Source organism: Lindgomyces ingoldianus, assembly GCF_010093535.1.
Source record: "Lindgomyces ingoldianus strain ATCC 200398 unplaced genomic scaffold BDR25scaffold_34, whole genome shotgun sequence".
Lineage (NCBI taxonomy): Eukaryota > Fungi > Ascomycota > Dothideomycetes > Pleosporales > Lindgomycetaceae > Lindgomyces > Lindgomyces ingoldianus.
Genome location: NW_022985195.1, coordinates 330656 through 350357, shown reverse-complemented (window position 1 = coordinate 350357; position 19702 = coordinate 330656). Strand labels below are relative to the sequence as shown.

The 19702-nt window shown below is 49.7% G+C and overlaps 6 protein-coding genes across 6 annotated transcripts; 2 read left to right on the top strand and 4 right to left on the bottom strand.

Annotated features, from left to right (window-relative positions):
* Positions 1-7: 7 nt before the first annotated feature.
* BDR25DRAFT_359678 (uncharacterized protein) lies at positions 8-2599 on the bottom strand (the record flags this gene model as incomplete). Its single annotated transcript, XM_033696134.1, has 19 exons — positions 8-28; positions 104-347; positions 385-431; positions 469-513; positions 555-578; positions 621-722; positions 794-877; positions 940-1016; positions 1078-1218; positions 1281-1364; positions 1397-1424; positions 1471-1694; positions 1728-1795; positions 1848-2017; positions 2113-2169; positions 2211-2258; positions 2295-2381; positions 2406-2480; positions 2528-2599. The coding sequence occupies 19 exons, from the start codon at positions 2597-2599 to the stop codon at positions 8-10; spliced, it is 1698 nt and encodes a 565-aa protein (XP_033543152.1).
* Positions 2600-5032: 2433 nt separating this feature from the next.
* On the top strand, positions 5033-7048 carry BDR25DRAFT_237380 (uncharacterized protein; the record flags this gene model as incomplete). The annotated part of the gene is made up of 6 exons (XM_033685589.1): positions 5033-5345; positions 5397-5575; positions 5634-5740; positions 5789-5914; positions 5970-6059; positions 6295-7048. 6 exons carry the CDS (start codon positions 5033-5035, stop codon positions 7046-7048), a joined length of 1569 nt encoding a protein of 522 aa, XP_033543151.1.
* Positions 7049-8406: 1358 nt separating this feature from the next.
* On the bottom strand, positions 8407-11118 carry BDR25DRAFT_359676 (uncharacterized protein; the record flags this gene model as incomplete). Its single annotated transcript, XM_033696133.1, has 21 exons — positions 8407-8518; positions 8602-8656; positions 8694-8767; positions 8803-8890; positions 8920-8987; positions 9032-9133; positions 9168-9181; positions 9222-9444; positions 9480-9511; positions 9536-9672; positions 9719-9783; positions 9818-9840; positions 9875-9935; positions 9965-10027; positions 10063-10177; positions 10241-10307; positions 10401-10484; positions 10528-10715; positions 10752-10851; positions 10928-11005; positions 11080-11118. 21 exons carry the CDS (start codon positions 11116-11118, stop codon positions 8407-8409), a joined length of 1788 nt encoding a protein of 595 aa, XP_033543150.1.
* A 57-nt stretch (positions 11119-11175) lies between these two features.
* On the top strand, positions 11176-14667 carry BDR25DRAFT_268746 (uncharacterized protein). The gene is made up of 3 exons (XM_033687130.1): positions 11176-11585; positions 11640-11852; positions 11905-14667. Exons 1-3 carry the CDS (start codon positions 11441-11443, stop codon positions 14421-14423), a joined length of 2877 nt encoding a protein of 958 aa, XP_033543149.1. The 5' UTR covers positions 11176-11440; the 3' UTR covers positions 14424-14667.
* Positions 14668-15500: 833 nt separating this feature from the next.
* BDR25DRAFT_77374 (uncharacterized protein) lies at positions 15501-17089 on the bottom strand. The gene is made up of 2 exons (XM_033699020.1): positions 16522-17089; positions 15501-16457 (listed from the first exon to the last, which is right to left on the bottom strand). Exons 1-2 carry the CDS (start codon positions 16992-16994, stop codon positions 15779-15781), a joined length of 1152 nt encoding a protein of 383 aa, XP_033543148.1. The 5' UTR covers positions 16995-17089; the 3' UTR covers positions 15501-15778.
* Positions 17090-17537: 448 nt separating this feature from the next.
* Positions 17538-19648, bottom strand: BDR25DRAFT_268739 (uncharacterized protein). The gene is made up of 3 exons (XM_033687128.1): positions 19321-19648; positions 17849-19270; positions 17538-17789 (listed from the first exon to the last, which is right to left on the bottom strand). Exons 1-3 carry the CDS (start codon positions 19496-19498, stop codon positions 17668-17670), a joined length of 1722 nt encoding a protein of 573 aa, XP_033543147.1. The 5' UTR covers positions 19499-19648; the 3' UTR covers positions 17538-17667.
* Positions 19649-19702: the final 54 nt, after the last annotated feature.

Sequence of the window (19702 nt, the reverse complement as noted above, 5' to 3'; positions counted from 1 at the left end):
GGATGAGTTAGGTAGTCACGAGGTTCAGCTGCAGGCCTCGACGCGATGATTGTCACAACTAACGCAATTAAGAGCAGAATAGCCCTGTGGGGAGGTCATTGACTTCTGGATCAAAGGAATTCTCGATTTCGTGCCCGGTAGCCGTAATAACGAGAATAATGTAGGCAAAGACGCCGTTGTTGAAATGGCCGCCCAACCTTACAGCTTGGTTGGCTGGCAGGGTGGCTATGGCATATGATACGGTACTGGCGTGTTCAAGACGTGGTAGGTATGTGCGAGGATAGAGTTCAAGGCCTCGATATCGTCCAAGCATGTTTTTGGGCAATGCCAAGCTTGGATGTTCTACTCTGGCAGATTTCAGCCGTGTACAATGAGATCTATGACAAAATCTCCAAAGGGAAATTACCAAGCGGCCGCTTTGCATGCTTTAGCTCTTTCCGGGGATTCGATCTAGCTATGTGAATACACAGGCTCTCCAATTTTCTTGCGAACATTTACTTTCTTGTTTCGTTCCTTTGGTGTGCCGGCGAACCTTGCATGTCTGTCCAGGTGACGAATAATTCCTGCAAATCGTCATACTAGCCGTATAGTCCAAATCGGAGCTTGTGTTTTAAAGCAACAAGAAAGGCGATTTTCAAGCTTAGACTGGTTATATTAGCAATGAGATCTTCCCTTCCCAGCTCCCCCTTCATGTTTCTCGGTGTGAACTTAAACAGCTTGAGCTAGTTTTGGGGAAACGCCTGCTAATTAGTACACAGTTTGCGGCCCTCCATATAGCATCTATAGACAGAACTGCTGCGGAAGTTGAGTCTGAAGCCGGCGCAGCTGGCAAGATATGTTTCGATGTAACACTGCTATGCATTCGAAGAGCGTGAAGCTATTTCGAATGGCGCGTAATGTCCCGGGGCCTAATCTATCGTCTAGCTAGCCTGAAGTCACTGGGATATAGAATACCCACAAGGCGATGTCCCCTGAATTTGCCCCGGCTTCTTCGATTTCTTCATATTTATTTTGGTCTTAAAGTCTATTGTGGAGCTAATGGTAGACACATTCTTAGGCGGTTGTCGAGGGAGGAACTAAGTTTGAAGTTGTTTATTATAGATCGCTCATTTCCACAAGGAGCTTGGGAGAAGGATTTAAAGACATAAAAAAGATATTTCAATTGGAGTAAATGATGGGGGTGTAATCGGAGAGCTGGTACAGAAAATGAGCTTTCCGCTGCATATGTGGATCCGTCAGAGTATATAGCGGTCCTTGCCTCCTGTTTCTAAATCTCCTACGGCCACAAGGCCTATTATCTTCGCTATTTAGCACAGTTAAATTACCAAGAACAAAACTCGATAAATAATAATGAGGTACAATTGCTATGCAAACGATTCCAAGAAAAGTCAGGTACCATCAGTGGCGTCTCCAAAAGATGATATCTCGAGATAATATTTCTAGGTATTCTTTGCACTAGACACCTCGCACGTGCTTCTGCACTAGGTAACCGTGAAGATTCTTCTGGCAATTTAGTTGTATACTACTGACTGCAGTAAGATGGAATGACGTGAAAAGACGAAAAAGCTTGTTTCTTATCATGGGTGATGCAACCACGACGTCAAATGATGGAAGTCTGTCCGGAGGTGGCTCTGTTTCACGTATACAAGTCTGCCATAGAGAGCCTTGCGTCGGAAAAAAGTCATCCGAAAATTCTGAAAGGCATTGGGATCTATATCTGGATCAACTATCATTTTCTTCTCTAGCTGTCAAATTAGTTATACTCTGGTGTCCTTTCACGAAGCCTAGCGCGTCGCTATCGAAGCTCAGAACCTCGGGTAGTTAGACTGCTTGTCAAGGATCCGGACGCCTGGTATAAGTATGGTAGGTAGTAGGCTAACCAAATTTCATCAGGAAGATAGTAGTGGCTTTTGGACGTTCCGAAATTTACACTCGTCGAATTGGACCCACAGGAGCATAGAGCAGTATTTTGGGCAGAAACGCTGATTCTAGCCGCCTGATTCTGAAGGCAATGGTACTAGAGGAGGGAATTGGTGGTGAGAGTATTCATTGTGAGGGGAAAAAGGTGTCATAAAACTAATTTTAGTTTCGATAGCATAATGTACACATTACGTCTGAGACTAGCTCTGGACTAAGTGAGAGATAGATGAGATCCAACCCTCTTTCATACTATGCTCTCATTGCATCCGAGCGAAAGGTAGAGTGCTGACGCAGCTTTCGATTAAGATTCCTTCTGATGGTACCGCGCAGCTTTTCCGCTAGGGTAGAGTTCGCTCGCTTATGTCCATTCGTACAGTCAAGGACTGGGGAGTAGAGATTAAACAAAGACAAAAAAGCAACTGAATGGAACTGCCTTCTGGTATTGTGGGAGTCAGAAAATGCTATCGCCGCATTCGAAGGGAGACGATATTCCTACTCAAACTAATCACTAATCTTGTAAGACAGCTTCGTTCTGACCAAGATGCAGGATGTGTCAATAGCTCAACAACTCATGATATTGTAAAGTATTGAGGAAGATATATATCACGTCTGCTTGATACCTCAGGCGGGTAACTGAAACAATGGGCCTCTTCGAAGAATCGCTGGTAAACCTTCGCATAATATTACACGTCAGAGAGATCCTCTGCGGAGATGGAGTGCCTATTTCGATCATGACGACGAATCCGGCAGACATTAGCTGCTTAATCAGTGTGTGAAACAGTAGCTACGATATCCATGCACATTCTGGACCGAAGACCTCGGCATCGAGTTCTTCGAGGCTGACGCCTTGTTTGATGTTCTAAGATGCTGCCCATATGCCGGTGAACTGTCTCTCTCCTAGAGATAAAGACAAAACAAAGCTTCAAGCGAAAGGGGTTGTTTAGTGGGGTTGTCGCGGAAAGAAGCCTACACTATCTATTGCTCGTTGCGACGTCGCGTGAGCTAAAGTCTCTTATACCACAGTTTACTTGTGCTAAAATAAAGGGTCCTAGAGCGGTTGGTAGCCCTTGGTTAGTTGATGGGCGTCTTGAAAGACCGATTTTACACAATCTGAGGTCAGGAGGTAGCATGAAAAGCACGGAAAGAAGTCTCAGGTCCTATATTGCCATGATAAAGCAGAGCTCTTGCTGGCGGAGAGTTGGTTATCGTGAAAAAGAGCCATTTCATAGATCTCGGAGCAGAAGGCCAAGGTGGTTGTTCCCAAGTTGGTTGGTGTCATAGCTTTCCACCTGATACCATTTGATCACCTAAATAGCCACGCCAATGATATGGCTCTTGGAGGTCGGTCAGAAGTATCGCTTCCATCGATCCTTGTTGGTATAGAATAATATGATAGATATGTCGGGTGAATCCTCCAGGAATCACGACACTTACAGAGTTCCTATTAACGAGTTGCAAACCCATCATGTCTATGTCATCGTGATGATTGGGCAAGGGAGTCGATATTAAACGTACCTTTTGCGAGCAGATCACCACAGTCTCGTTTATGCTTTATCTAAGACAGACTTAGAGAACCCTCGAGAGTTGTGATAACAGCATAAAGCACATAATCGACTGTACTTGCAATTATGAAGGTGTCTCCTGATAGGTCTCAAGCAGGGCGTAATTGTAGGCTGGCGTTGTGGTTCAACAGCGGCAAGCCTTGCTGTCGGTTACAGCCACACGGGCTGGTACGTCTCATCGCACTACCGTCTCCACAGTAGATGTTCCTCTGACCTGGGTTTCGAACATGTCGATGGCTTGAAGGGGAGTGTTAACACGCCATCTTCTAACTTCTGGGGCAAGCGAGGGGAACAAGAGACCGCTGTTCGCATGAACATGGCTGACGGGGGACTTGTTGATAGTCTTCTGTGAGGGTGATGAGGGGTGCAGGAGAGCTTCTAGAAGTCCAGCCGTGAAACGAGTGAACAAGACTGTGATGAGGGATGCACGCCGCATGAGAGGGACCGTGGGAGCCGGCCAACGCAGAACAGCTCCCAGGCGACTGAAACGGTAGCATGGACATCAAAATATCCGATAAATAGTAGCAACGGTGATATTCTGGCTTATGGAGTAGCAGAGCGGTGGTGCATCTGGTCTAAAGGGAGCGATGAGTGTGCATGACGGCGCTGAGCAGCCTACAAGAGACCAGGGGCGACCCAAAGAACGGCACGTTCTCGGCATATTGTCGGGCACTCCTGGTGACCGTGATGAAAGGCTGAGAAGCCATCAATAGTTCGTCACAGGGCGCGGAGCCCTGGAGGAGGCTGGAGGAGGACGAGGACGAGGAGGTGGTCCTGGAGGTAGAGGTGGGCTTGCCGAACCCCCAAGCTCGCTGCAGGCCGCCCCTGGCTTCCCGCAAAATTCCAAAACGTTCCCCGCTTCAACCCTCCAAAGCCGGGAACGACAAGCACCACGCGCTGCTCCGAGCTCACCTATTTTCACACCTGCTTCTACGCATCATCAACTTCACCGTTCACCCACTAATACGTCGCGGACTTGTCTTCGCGCCTGCAAATGTCCTCGCCTGACTTGATACATAGCGCGACCAATAATGCTATGGCAAGGTCGTTGTCTGTGTACCCATGGCGGACGCCGTGACCCCTTCTACCCTGGGGACTCGTGAACTGCAGCATCCCTCTCTGCTCCCCTTTGAGTCGCACCAGACGCAACACGACCCGATTGAGTGACCCAGCTCTGCTTGGACTCGGCAGCATTCGACCACTGTGTATTTACCCTCCCTTGCCGCCGCGTACACTTGGCTGGTGCTAATCTTGTTCACATTTACTCTTTTTACTTTTATCCACCTACATTCTGCATGTCTTCATCGTGCTCCATCAACCTCACACACTGGCTTCCACATAACCAGCCCTTCCCTTGTCACCCCTCGCTTATGTAACCCCCTACATCCCTCTGTTCCGTTCTCTTGGACCAGTACGCTATTTTCATTCATCCTCCCATCCTTCCCGCCTACTTTTACTTATTAGCACTGTGGCCTGGATGTCGACGCCTTCTTCATACCTCATTTTGAAGTCCTGATCCATCCCTGTCTCGACCTTTCACTATGCTCAGTATGGCACCCATTCTGTTCCCACGCGTCCTCAATGGTGGTGCTCCCAACCTCGACCCGCTCGGCGTCACCTATGTTGTCATGACCATCCTCTACACATTGTTGTTATCTGGAGAGCTATATCTTTTGTATCGACATCGAACAGCTTTCTGCGTCCAGATCAGAAACCTCAAAGTTGTCTTTGGTGCTGTCTCTATGCTCCAAGTTTACCTGGTCCTCGTTCTTTTAGTCTACCCAGAGAATGGTCTTTTCCCATGCTCAGCCGAATTTTGGATCATGTCTATCTTTCTCCCGTCTGGCATGGCATTTTTCCAAGGTGTGTTCCATGGCTTCTGCCTCCCACTGAAATCAGCTAACTTGAACCTAGCTTGCAACGCGAGGGTTCTGAAGGCCTACGAAAGCCAACGCCGCCTAAAACGAAACTTTCTAGAAGGAGCACGGAAGAAGAGGCTCGAATGGACACCTCGAGGTCTATACGAAGCCTGGCTAGATCTTGATGCTGCGGCGAAAGTCTATGTGGGCACTGTCGTAGGATTGATTATCTCCGTCAGCATACCCCAAAGCCTCCGCGTTGCACAAGAATCCTTCCCGCTAACTCGAGTAGTTTATTCCTACAATCATTCTATTCTTTGGGTCACGACGGTTTCACGCATCCTACGGATTCTTTGGCCCCGTTGTCGACTCACGGGTCTGTCGCCAGGGCGCAGAATGGTATGTGCTGCAAGCCTCCATGATTGCCATCCATTAATAGTAGTGCAGGATACCTTCCATTTTTGTTCAGCTATTTTGGACCGCGCTTGTTGGCCCATGGATACTGTGGAAAATCCGGAGAGTAAATGATGTCCATTCATGGGCTTGGCAAACCAGGCTTGCAATTCTTGCAGGGTATGCTTCTTGCGCTCGTTTTTGTTCCTGCATCGCGCTAATGTTGGTGGTGCAGATTGCCTGGCACGCCGTTGTGGTTAGCGTTCACCTACGCGAAAATCCCCGGAATGGTATCCATAAATAGGTACTTTGCAACCGCCGGATGGTAAGTGTTTAATATCGCTTTGCAGCGGGTTCTCTGTCTTCCGGTGTTCTTTTCTTTTTTTTTTCCAGATCTATTTCGAAACATCCTTGTTGTGTCTTCGAAACAGCGAGTGCATTTACAAAGCAACGGAGTGTGCGGAAAGCCTTCGGAACGATGTCACTGGGATCATTGCGCCAAGTTCCTACAGTACCAATGTTGAGATAGAAAACTGTTGCTAACTTGATATCGCTTGTAGGTTCATACCGTCCCTAGTCGTTTGTCAGCAGGTACTTATCATCATTCCGCTCCGCGATGCCTGGAAGTCGCAGGCTCGACGAACCTCCATCTCGTCCACATCTACCACCGAAACCCTCCACTCCACAAGGAGTTCTATATCTACAAAATCCCCAAGGGTAGTGCTGAGCAAAGAGCTGAGACCGAAAGCATCAATGCAGGCCTTGGAATTCTGCGTTGATAACAACATTGAGCCATTGATCTCGTGGGCGGCGTCCCGAGAATTCACCGCCGAGAACACCATCTTTCTCCGAGAAGTGCGAAACTGGAAGAAGAAATGGGCTCCCCTCACGACCGTCACAACTGCTCAACGAAGGCAAATGTTCACCGAAGCTTCGCTCATCTTCTTCACCCTCATCAATCCTTTCACCGCAGAGACACCCATCAACATCGAATACAAGATTTTCCGCTCTCTTCAGAGCCTCTTTGCGACTGTCGAGTTTGATCCCTATCGCCCCACCAGCCGTGTCGGCACACCAGACTCGACCCAAGAAAGAGAGAATGTGGTATGTCCATGGGAGGATGTGCTGAATCGGCCGACGAGTATCAAGTCCGACGTGAGTGCTTCCAGTACCGCGAGTACAAGGAGTCTTGTGCCGAGCCAATTCACCGAAAATATATTCGACGCCGCGTTCGAAAGTATCAAGTACCTGGTCTTCACCAACACATGGCCGAGGTATGTTGAGGCAGAGATGGCCGGGAACGCATCGCCATAGACGAGCAACCATGAAAAAAGGAGGGAAAGAGGAGGAGGCCATTCATTTATCATCTCGCTGGGGAAAAAACTTGAACATCTGGACATGCTCACACATCCCTTGTAATACCCGTTGTCCTTTTAGGCTCGCGCCAGGCTGTGTGATAGGCTAATATGGTACCACGGTACACAACTCTGTTCATACGACATATCCTTTCACGTCCTTTTTGCTTCTCCACGCTGATTAGACAAACCCGGCGGCTCTTTGGACGGCGTTTTCGGCGGGTACAAAAGTGCGACCGAAAGTGCGTGACGCGATTTTGCAAACTACGGCTTGGTGTTCACATTGGGACTTGATGCTGCAAGTTGGTGTCGGCTGTATGAGTTTAACTAGAACTTTTGTTGGGCTGAGATGGATGTTATTTTAACTGTATTATTTGTGCGTGGGTTGAGATTGGTCACTGCAAGCAATTGCGATTTTCTGGCTAGGATAGTAAATGCACAGAACAGCAATTCTCACTTCAAGAGTTTCTTAAATAGCGTCCTGTCGCCGCCTACATGACTATTGTTATCGTGCAGCTTTCCGCTGTTACCGACATCCAACTTCCATTTCGACATTCTGCGCCGAATTCCATGCTCTTCTACGTGCCGTGCCATGCACCTCTGTCACAGTCACAGTCTCCTTCAGCCTTAAATCCCACCTCTTTCGGCTATTGTGCAACGAAACAGGTACCGTCGCATTCGCATTTCTCCACCCGGCTTCTTCTCCAGTGCCTGAATAATAGCAGATTCACAAGGCTGTGTTATACCTCTGCCATGTCGCAAAAGCCACAGTCTCTGAGAGTATTTTGAATGTTCATGCCGCTGGATGCGCACGCGACACCTTGTCCCGCGTGCTGAAGTAATTTTACGAATCCTTCTGTCTGAGAAGTATACTAGAGTGTAGACAACGGTGTCATGTGTTGATGAGGAACACCGCCGTTACAAACGGTGAAAATACTGAGATTTAAAAGAAAGGCCTCATTCTGGGTATAGGAACGAATAACGTTCATTCGCCCTTCGACCGGCTGACTTATCGACCTGGCGCTGGTGTGAGAACTAATCGTGTCTCCTCCGACCCCGACTCGGTGGTTATTCTAGCGTCACTTCTCGCTGTAGAAGATGACTCGGATGAATTGAGGGTGGGTCGGGTATCGTCGATCAAAAACCCACCCACTAAATTAAAACTCAATCGAAAGACTTTTCGCAGTCGAACTGTTGCATGAGTCGGACAAGGGCTTGCATTTTCCCCGGAATTCTCTGGTGAGGCCGAGACGGTTTCGGATTGGGCTTGGCGTGAATGCTTAACGCGCCAGCTTTGAGGTTATCCGTGACCCTGGGTTATGGTTGAGAATGGGTGCCTGGCCGGGCTTTTGGTGGGCTTAGGAAGTATGGAAGGGATGTCGGAGGTGGAATCGGATTGTAAGGTCGAAAGTGAAAGCGGTGAGTGTCACTAGATGATGGTGTGGATTAGGGTGGAGGTGGGCAGGTAGGCAGGTGATCATTTACAGACAGAGGCCTGATTTAAGGAATCACGAATAAAATATTTTGTTTGGTGATGGGCGGGAAGTGTGCATAAACCCACGCACGCCTGGTTTGATGAGGTGTCAATTCTAGTTGCTTTGAACGCTTCCCCAGCTTTGGGTCGGCAGGTCCGAATTCGGAAAAGCTTGCCAGTGGGTGGTTTCTAGACGAATTGATTCTCCAAGAGAATTCATGGATGGACATGTCGGCGACTCTTCTTGAACGGGAAGGTCAAAAGAGTGTCGATAGCTGTTGGGCTTGTCTACTTTGGGAGTGCTAGAGTGCTGGTTGTTCTCCCAGGCTCAACAATGTAGTTATCTCTATTCGAACTTCCAACAAAAAAGGCACGAATTTTAGGCGAGCCTTTGTAAGAAATGTCTCCCGTTACTTTTCGAGCACTTTTGTTCATTGAGGGTGGAAGAACACGGTGCGAGCCTCACACGAAGAAATTAGATCGCGATCCTCTGTCCTTGCATCTTCGTATTTCTTCATCTTACACATTTTGCACACTGGCTGCTCTAAGCACGAGTCGATGTGTTTCCACCTTCATTTCTCACATCTCTCTACGCCATCAGCACCGTGGCTGCCGGAGCTGAAAAGTCGAGTCAAACCCATTCAGGGGAGGGTGAAACTGTGGCACCGGAACTTTGCGTCCTCGGCTGCTGATTTCGTGCGTGCTTCTCAAACATGAGAGCTAGCGAGGGTAGAGCGTTGATGAGAAAGCGAGGAATTGCAAGGACTCGTGACCAAGAGTGGAGATCATTTCGAGGTTGGAATAAGGTGATGAGAACGAGGGGCTTTTCCCTTTGAGGTAAGCGCGATCTGGGTTGAGTCTTGTCTTTAACGGCCTCTTTCCTTCGTTACCCGAGCATCAGTACTATGAGCGTTACTGAGCCAGCCATGACGCCGCGACAGATTGCTTCTTTTAACTCTCGCTGCGTCCCACTAGCGAGCGACGAGAGGAAGCACTCTTGAATATCGCCAATAAGTATTGAGTATTATTTCCCGTTGACCTAATATCCCGTGAAGACGTCTTTTGTTTTCTAAGAGCTTGGTTTGTCCTTGAAGTGCGTCCAATAATGACTTTCCATTGTTAGGGGATGCTATCTGTTGATTATTGTCAGTCAACTGAGAGATTCTTTGAGCCAATTTACAATGTCGCAGTTACATGTGACCGCTTCATTTATACGCCCTCTTCACACAAAGACATTGTGTGCTAAATTCTTACACCAGCGTTCGCGAATGACGGCTCTCGAGAGCCTGTCACTAGAGTAAGTTAAGGCACCAAATCTAATTTCTGTTGGAAAAGGATGACGTGCGTATAATTCCCATTTTTCTTCAGGCAACTAACAGAACACTTCCATTGAACTGGCACATCGTGTATATTACAACTCGATACTTACCACACTCATTGCAAAGCCTCACGCCACCCCAGAATCTCACTGAGATTACCCCCTAGCAAGCTAGTTCGACTTAGACAACGATGGCTTGGCAATGCTGCGGCTGCGGATGCGTGAATTCAGGCGATGGGGATGAGGGAACCCCTTGCAGGCACTGCCCACACCCCCCATGTTGGGATTGCGGGCTGCTGGGAGCGAATATGAATCTAGGTGTTATTAAGAACGCTGCAAAGGTGCGTGTGCTCGAGAACCACCTCGAGGAACAGATGCATCAGGCTCAAACACCGCAGAAAAAGGAGAAAGAGTCAGGTTGCCGCACTATTATTTGAGGATTGTACACAGACCTTCGCCAGACTTTGGAGCCTGCTTCGCGGTCTTCTTATTATAAGAGTTTTGCTTCATCATACTCACTCCTGCTTTTTGGCATATTACCTCCTTCAATGCCCTTGGGAGTTCTGATGTATTCACGGTCTTAATACTTGATTCCATTTTCCTCTATTCCGTTTAACACACTCAACAACTCCATTTACCGACCCACTAAGCACAGTAACAAGCTCCCTTCATATATCGAAAAGCAAACCTCTCCCAGTTGATAGGCGCGGCCAAGGATGACTGTTGGAGCAAATTGGGAGTATTGTAGTATTCTGAATACGAACTTGGCAACATCGAAACTTCTTGCTTGACAGTGGAATGATTCCCGAGACTTTTGATATGCTGACTTTCGTACTTGTGAACGCTGTCCAGCTTTTCCCTCCAGCTAACGCGATCGGGGAGCAGGCGTTGATAGCGTGTCGGCCGCATGGGAAGTTCCATAGGTCAGGGAAACACTGAGGGCGTTGCATCCCAATTTCCCAACATCCAACTAGGCCAGCATTAGTAGTTTGGTAACGGCGTGACGTCTCTACCTAAGATTTGCTAAATGATGGTTGACACATGACTTTGGCACTTGGTTCTAGTGCTTGTAGAAATCCACAAATATAATTCAGGCGAAAGGTAAGAGCCCTACTTGCTGGTATCTAGAGAGCGACTCACGCAATCGATATTTAGAGAACAGCCAAAAAAGGGCCTACAGCGAGGACGTGGTGGGGACATTTGTTATTGGCTTAGTCATTCGCCAAGAGTTTCGCATTGGCACTGCGTCGCGCTTCTGAGGCCGCAGCATGGATAAACAACAGAGGCACCACAGTTTCCATCACCCGACCAACCTCCTAGCATGCGTAGCCTTCACACTACTTTTACCAGAGTTGTGCGCTTCAGCTGTTGACACTGAGCTCGCAACGGCCGACACAGAGCATCTCGCGCGCATTTGCCCCCGCTGGGCCGACACACCACGCCCCCTCCCTCACGTGCAAGCGCAAGGCGGAAACTCTCACCACTATCGGTCCCTCAACCGCCGCACCTTACCTGCCCTGAGCCTCGCGCTCTGACTCGCCCTATTCATACATATAGTCATGTCAGCCGCCGTTGCTATTGCGCGCCCATCGCAGGCACTCCGCCAGCGCCGCGAATCTCAGCGCCCAAGCCTCGCTCGCACCTCCACGGCCAGACCACCTAATATGGAGAGCGGTGTCGCTAAGGAAGACCCCAAGCAATATGGTAGGGATGGCACCTTTGCGACTGTGGCAGGGCTTGCTAACCACGCGCCTGCAGTGGTAACCCAGCGAGACATTCTGGCAAAGTTTAAAGGAAGCCCCCCGTCACTGAGGGTATTCCTCCACGCTGGCCACTTCCGCATCAATGACCATCAGGAAACCTTCCCTTACAATTCCCCTATGAAGGAACTGCTTCAGCACTTAAAAGAGAAGACAGTGCCTCACAATATGCTTGATGAATTCTATGCCGCCGGAGTACCCTTTTATGATAGTAAGTCCCATTGACTGTTCGCGACTCGGCAGGCCCTGACCCTTCAACGTAGATTGCCTGATTGTAGAAGTCCATGACCTTAAGTCCGGAGGCGTCAAGCCAAAGGATGATTCCAATAATGCCGCCGACGGAACAAAACTCACCCCCTACTCGATTCACAATTACAGCAACTTTATCACGCCTTCTCCACATGTTCCTTACCCTATTAAAACCGCCGCAAAACCACCCAATCTGGCAGATGGACCAGGCAAAGCGACTCCCGCTGGAGAAACTGTCAAGGAGGAAAAGGAGATAGACAAGGAAAACATGCCTGCCCCTGGCCAGCCCGCCTCCCAAAAACAGCCAACTAAAGCCAAGATCGTTACTGTCGTACTCTTTCCCACCCCTCTTTCACAGCATACCGACATGCAACTGCTGGCCACCACGCCATTGCCGGACATCCAGACGTATCGAAGAATTCAAGCGGCTGGCAGAGCAGCAGGGAATCCCCCTACACCCCTTACATCCGTTCCCCCCACTCCAACTCTGCCCAGTGGCCGCAGCCCCAAGCGACAAAAGATGGTGATCGACGAGACCAACGCCCACGAATTCGAGTCTGCAGTCCTTAACGCAACCTGTCCGAAACTACACCTTGAGCCTAGTAAGAGCTTACAAGAGTCGGTAGCACTCATTGAAGCCATGATGCATCCAAATAATCAGAATGCCGCGCCTGCCCGCAAGACTCGTAAGCGAACAACGGCAGAGCTAGCGGCTGACGAAGCTGCAGCTGCAGAAACTGACCGCTTCATGCTTGCGGGCGATGAATGGCAGGCGAGTAAAACAGTTGCAGCTGCCGGGGGAGACGAAGGGCAACCTACTATGCGTGGTGGTGCCAACTTCCAGACGTTCTCCCGCTTCAAGGCCTTGGAGTCTATCAAGGTGCGGCATGAAGAAGCAGAGAGGCGTAAGAAGGAAGAAGAGGCACGACAGGCCCAAGCTAAACGACAAGCGCAAGCCGAGGCTGAAGCTCAGAAGCGAAGAGATTTAGAGGCTAGCCGCCAGGCCGAACAGTCAGCGCTGGTGCAACAGAGGCAAGATCAGATGATGCGGCACCAGCAACAGCAACAAGCGATGCAACAAGAACAGTTGAGAGCTGCATCACAAGCCCAGCAAATGGCAAATACTTCGGCCGGTGGGGTTTCTCAGACTCCACAGTCAGCTACTCAACCTCAATTCTCGTCTCCTGTAGTGAGGCAACAAACGCCGATGGCCTCCTCGCCGCTTGTCCCCGCTCACGCTACCCACTCAATGGGCGGAACGCCTATGGTGACGACTTCTTCCAATCATGGGGCTGGTAGCCCTCCCAGACCGCCATCTGCCGTATCCCATCACCCAGCTTCCATGGCTCGGACAGTCAGTCAGCAACAAAATCAACCCATGAGCAGGACTGGAACCCCGCAGATTATCCAAGGCACACCTGTCATGAACTCTGCAATGCCTGCTCGTAACATGGCGTCCACCCCTCAACCACGTATAAACCAGGGTAGTCCCACCGTCTCTATGCAGGGAGGAACCCCCCTTATAATGCAGACCCCCCAACCTGGTCACGGCTTGACCCCAGAGCAGCTGCAAATGGCCCAAAGACGACAAATGCAACAGCGCATGCAGGCCCAGGCTCTTCAACAGGGCATGTCTCCTGGCCCAAACATGCCCCCCGAACAGTTCGCTATGATCAAAGCGAGCAATCAAATTCAGCGAGAAGGCATCCCACAAGGACAGAACCCACAGGCATACCAGAAGATGCTTGCCCAAAGATACTTCCAACAAATCCAACACAACCAGCAAGCCCAGCAAATGGCGAACATGTCTCCCCAGAATGCTGGCCAAATACGACCGGATGGCATGCCCAACCAAGGCATTCCCAATACTGGCGGTATCAATTCCGCTAATATGAATATACAGCAGCTGCGGAACCACTACGTCCAACGGCGAACGCAACTCATGAACACATATGGAACCACGCAGAACGTGCCACAACAGGCTATGCACCAGATGCGAAATCTCGAAATGCTGATCAACCAGCGCGAGAACGCAGCACAAGCCAATAACACTCAAATGCAATTGAATGCTGGCATGCAAAGTCAAATGGCCATGGCTGGGCAGAACCCGCAGAACCCTGTACAAATGCAGCAATACCAGCAGCTTATTCAACAGCGGGCACATCAAGCTCGTCAGCAGCAGCAGCTAAACTTGATGCGGCAACAGGGAATGGCTCCTAGTGGACATATGCAGCAGGGTATGATGAACAATATGGGCATGATGAATGCAGGAGGTGGAAATATGGGAGGCATGAACATGAACATGCAAAACATGGCTGGGATGAATATGGGGAACATGGGTATGGCTGGCATGGGCCAGATGGGAAATATCAGTCAGCAACAACAGCAACAGCAACAACAGCAACAGCAGCAGCAGCAGCAGCAAGTGCAAATGATGCTCATGAGACAGGCTCAGGCTCAGGCGCAGATGCGTGCTCAGGGTCAGCAAAGGCCTGGTGGGGGAGACGGCGCGATGGAGTGGAGTGGTGTTTAAGGATGAAAAGTTGTGGTATTAGAATCTGGTTTGGTATCGAGGTTAATGGTCTTCTGGGCGCATGAGGGTTTTCGAAAAGATACCCATGGGAGTGTCAGTGCATGGATTGGGCATTTTGGGTATGATATCTCAAGCTCCTCTCGTTCCGATTGATGTAGACATTTCAAGCATGGGTTGCATTGGAAGGCGTTGGATCAAAAGTGTATTATCTTGACGTATTACGAAGGCTACATTTGGACTCCTGAAATATTGGTAGTGTCAAATTAAGTGGTGCTTTCTTCTCCCGTTTTCATTTATGTCGACATTATCATCAAATACCTTCCTCGGGACTCTCCTCACGTAACTTGTTCTACTCATTCGCCAACATCAGTCATCCGCCCAGGCACCTACCTCGAGTAATCCTCAGCTCCCTTCTCTAACGTTGCCTGCTTAGACTTCTCTAAACCTTACGTTTCATAACCTTTTCTTTTGCTGCAACAACAACGCACATCCACTCCCGTCTTCCCTCGTATTCTTTGCTAGCGACAGATCATGATCGCTCTTTAAGAGACCTTATTCGTGGCGGCGGGTTCAATGTTTCTCTTCGCGCAAAACATGTTTCATTACTCCATACATTCCAGGACAAACCCAACAATCTAGTGTACATGAAGGAGCATCATAGGCGAAAACCAGATGAGGATTATTGCCCAACGCCGACCTGCCGACTGGGATGTATCATGACGAAACCAAAAAATTACGAAGCTAACAACAAATCCACCGTAACTCGTCTATCTCAACATTCATACACACGAGGGGACTAGTGTCGGGTTAGTCGGGATGGGGTTGGGGTTGATAGATTGTTCGCCTTCGGTTTCTCTATATCTTGTCTTATATTGCATTTTGAACTTGACTATGTTTACTTTAGCCACTAGATCCCAGTACTATGCATTCAGAGAACGTTTATATTCTTGGTAGACGTTATTGCTTGAACTGACGGCTTAACAGACAACTACTTGTTGTCTGCTCGCTCGGACATACACTTCGCTCTCCGGATTGTTGATACTAAAGCGTGTTTAACGTCTTGAAGGATATCCCTTTCTCCTCTGTTGTTTCTGGACTCATTCGTATAATCTGTCGCGCCGAGTGCTCCTATCAGAGCTGGCGTCGAGCAGATGTTGAAGGGTAGTATCCATCAGATCAGTTCGCCAAGGAGGATTGCAAATGCCCTACCCGTAAAGCGGAAACGACTGGGATGAAATGGTGTGAAATTGTTTCATACCTGGGAATCATTGACCCACCGTCGTCCCTGGCTCATTTAGTCCTTTATACACCGGTCCCTTTTATTCCTCTTTCCCGTTTTCTCTTCAACCACCTTCTCACTCCTCGTCCCACTTCCTCAACCCCTCCGGCGGCACCATCCACTTCCTTTCTCCACACATCCCAAAATAATCGCAAGCACACCGGCCCGGTGGTGGACACCTCACAGCCTCTTTTGTGAAAATATACGCCCACAGCTTTTCGAAGACACGTCCACTGATATCGTTGCTCAAACTCGTGTTCACTAACCAGTCCCTCATGCTTTCATACTCGGCTTTTGGTCGGCGGAGGATAGCGGATCGGGTTACTGCAAACTGCGCACAGCATTGGCTCGCAATCGTCCTCGGTAATTCTTCACTAGCGAAGAGTACGGCCCATGCCTCTGCAATCTCGACCTCGACCTCATGTCTCCAGACCCCGGGTCCCCAAACCACAGCATCCCGATCCAGTGGTCTGATTTCTGCAGGGCAGGAAGGGTACCAATCGCACCTTAACGGAGTATATCCTTCCTGATCTAGGGCGCGGAATCGGAGGGCATTAACAAGCTCCACAATGTCGCCCTCCTGATGCCAGGATGTGCGGTGCCCATGGATGAAGATTGAGTAAGTGGGTAGGGCGTCGTAGTTGTTGAGGATATAAGAGAGATACATCATTGCTTCATTACCTTTGTTGACTGGGAAGTACGTGGATGGGGGTGGGTGCGGGGAGTCGTGGTCGTATCGATGGAGGGTCCAGATGCTGAAGCGGTGGTTACGGTGTGTACAGAGATTGTTGATGAGGGGGTGAAAGGGGTAGTACGTACGGATTTTGGAGTTCGTGGACCCAGGATAAGTTTGTGGACAGGCTTACGGCTGCAACGATGGCGCCACTTGAGTCTAGAGGGTTGGAGATGGCATGGGTGGCTTCGGGTTCAGCGTTAGTGGAGGAGAAGGTGGAGGAGAGAATTGGTTGTGACACATGATTCTCTTCTAGGTTTGTTGGCACTGGCGCTCGACTTGAAATTTTTGTTACAGTCATCAACGTCGAGATCGGTCGCTGTTTCTGTGAGACTAGCGCAACCAGTGTCTCTTTCACATCCTGGGACGGTCCATTGCCATCATGTGAGACCACCAATGGCTCTCCGCTAAGTGTAGGTAACTTTGAACTGAAAGATGAAATAGATCGAATACTCGGGGCGCCATCAAAGCAAAAATGAAAGAAGACAAATAGAACAATCATACTAGAACAGAGAATGGCAGTGGACTTGAGCCTGCGACCTGGAAACGCCTGCATCATGGCTATGGTAGGCTAACTCGCAAAGATACATACAGGGAGAGAAGGAAGAGTGTCACAGCAATTCAATGAGAGGGGAGAAGTGAGGGACTCTGCCACTGATGAATGCGGCTTTCTCCTAGCAAACATATCATTCTCCACCGTGACTGGCGGGCTGAATTATGTATACCAACCCACCCTTTGTCTCACCTCATCTAAAAGCCGAAGTTGCCACTTATCCTCATTCTACAAAAGGGCCGAGCGACTAGACAATATGACGAGAGCATTTTGACTGCGGCCCAGGGCTGTGCAAACTGAACGAGGCTGCGCCCAAAAATGTGAAGATTTTGTATAATTGCCTAGGAACTCACAGTCGACTCGTTCTCCTCAGATCATACGATACTTGAGCACTGCGTACATAGCTGACGACGAGCCTGACGAAAGGAAATGGGGGCCTCAGGTCACGGTCTTTGAGTTGTCGCAAGATGATCACGAATGCGCTAAGCCTTTCTCGAATATGCTAGCCTGATTTATACTAAGCCATTTCTACTGCAACAGGGGTATATCGTTCTGAACTTTTAGTAGATGCCGAACCGTTCGTGCATTCATATGGTCCCGTTCTATGACTATCGTGTTTCGTTTGAACACCACATTCTTGATGTATTGCTAAACAAGTCGAAGTAGAGAAGGGAGAACGCTATCGCATCGAAACCCCTTCCTCTGGTTCATCGACTACGATAGAATCATTACCGAAACCTCCATCCTCACCTTCGTCGCTTGGAAGCTCGAATCGCATGAACTTCTCGTTCTTCGCCTCAGCTGGAAGTGGATGGTCAGTATACTACGAAGGAAATATGGACGACGTTGAGAGCACTTACTTCCCCATTCCACTACCTGTCCATCTTGGACCTCGCAATCCTTCAGCACCGTCTTGTCATCCGCCTTTGAAGGCCCGCCTTCAATCTTACATCTTCGCCCTAGTATGCAATCTGTGAGTTGTGCGTTTGGTCCAACTTCAACGCCATCCATCAGCAAGCACCGGAGTAACCGAGCGCCTTCGCTGATCTTGCAGTTCGAGCCGATAACACATTCCTTGATGTTAGTCTTTTCTTCCACGATCACATTTTCCGCCAGTAACGAGTTTTCGGACTCGACACGACATTTCCTGGGAATCGTTTCTCTATGGGCTATCTTCGCTTGGTGGGCGAAAGGTGATGCCGCATCCCGGCCAGCTTCCTCAATGGAGGGGAGTTTCGCGAGTCGGAGAGATACGGTGAGTAGCAGATGAGCTGTGTCAACTCTACGGATGAGGGGACATGAAGGACCTGATGGCTGCACATATGCCAGTATGGGGGGAATAGTAAGCTTCGCCTTGGGACTGATGGCTGTAGCGGCCTCTGGAATGTTAGAGTTCTGGACCCTTGAAGCCAGAATAGTGGGTTGCGATGCATTCGCCTGTGCAACGCCGGACCAAGTGCTACTAAGCGTGGAAAGATCAATTTCTTCGTCGGGGTCTTGGGAGCCGTCTAATTCTCCATCCGCATTGTCTGCGCCATGGAAAATTTGCCGAAGACCGAGCTTGTCTCCAAGTCCATCTTGCCAACCTGCTTTCGCCCACCACCCCAAAACCTCCTCGCCGACGCTCTCGAACTTTTCGTTCTTCCTAATCATTTCAATAACCCAATATGGGAAGAAGTAGATATGGGCGTCGCGGTGAGTGCTGAGCATTTTTATCCGGCCATGCTTGCGAATGAGCGAGTGCCGCACGGGCAGGCATTTGTTCTCCTCGGTGATGTCTTTCAGCGTGTCGGTCGGCACTGTGTATACTAAGGTTGAGATGTCGCGCCGCAATGAGTCTGAGGGTGGTGGTACGATGGGGGTTAGGAGAGGTGTCGTAGCAATGAAGTCGGTCTCTTCTCCTTTCATGCTTCCTTCTCCTTTAGTCTGATACCACACACCCAGGCCACCTCTTCGTCCAAGCCGCTCACCGCCAATGCCCATTGGCATCTTCCCTGAGCCTCTGAGGCCTCCCAGGCCAGCCTCCTCGACCATCCATGCATCTGCGAGTGCTGTGCCGTCCAACTCGCAGACAATATCGCACGGGAGCACAACGAAGTCACCCTTTATGGCGCACTGAACCTCTGGCAGCCGGAAGAGCTCTCCCGTACCTGTCTGGTGCGTGAGGTCCTTGGGTGCCAGGATGTCTGGTTTTGGTGCGGGGAGAGAAGTGAGATGTGGGTTTTGGGACATGGCGGCTTCAATGGCTTCCAGTGACTCTGGGGGGGTAACCACTACGATGTCTTTCGGGGAACCAATTAGCTTCCGCGTAAGAGCAGACATACGCACCCACCAGTAATGCCCATCCGATAACACCATTCTAATGGATACCACAGCATAGGCCGGTTTGCAATTGGCAGCAGGGCTTTTGGTATATCTTTTGGCGACGAGGTGAAGGTACTGAAGGAAGCACCGGGGCCGCACAGTATGAGGGCCTGGAAGCCAGGCGGAGGGAGAGTTGCGTGCGGCATGACGCCGGGTGGGATATTGCCGCGTCGTGGCTTGAATCAAGCTTAGATGAAAACTAAATTCGACCGGGCGGGAACAGGGAGTGAAGTGAAGCCGCAGGAAGGCCTTACCCTAGGGGGATATTCGTGATTGTGGGGGTTGGAATGAAGGTGAAGATAACCCCACCAAAACTTCTGGCGGGACCATGAATGACTCCTCGGCTGATC

Bases quoted from the DNA above. Each gene is read 5' to 3' on its own strand.
- BDR25DRAFT_268746 (XM_033687130.1), top strand. From the start codon at position 11,441: ATGTCAGCCGCCGTTGCTATTGCGCGCCCATCGCAGGCACTCCGCCAG. The intron at 11,586-11,639 runs GTAGGGATGGCA...ACGCGCCTGCAG, and splicing joins GGAAGACCCCAAGCAATATG to TGGTAACCCAGCGAGACATT. The intron at 11,853-11,904 runs GTAAGTCCCATT...CCTTCAACGTAG, and splicing joins CGGAGTACCCTTTTATGATA to ATTGCCTGATTGTAGAAGTC.
- BDR25DRAFT_268739 (XM_033687128.1), bottom strand. From the start codon at position 19,498: ATGCCGCACGCAACTCTCCCTCCGCCTGGCTTCCAGGCCCTCATACTG. The intron at 19,271-19,320 runs GTGGGTGCGTAT...GTTCCCCGAAAG, and splicing joins TTATCGGATGGGCATTACTG to ACATCGTAGTGGTTACCCCC. The intron at 17,790-17,848 runs GTAAGTGCTCTC...ATCCACTTCCAG, and splicing joins ACAGGTAGTGGAATGGGGAA to CTGAGGCGAAGAACGAGAAG.
- BDR25DRAFT_77374 (XM_033699020.1), bottom strand. From the start codon at position 16,994: ATGATGCAGGCGTTTCCAGGTCGCAGGCTCAAGTCCACTGCCATTCTC. The intron at 16,458-16,521 runs GTACGTACTACC...CCACCGCTTCAG, and splicing joins GTCCACGAACTCCAAAATCC to CATCTGGACCCTCCATCGAT.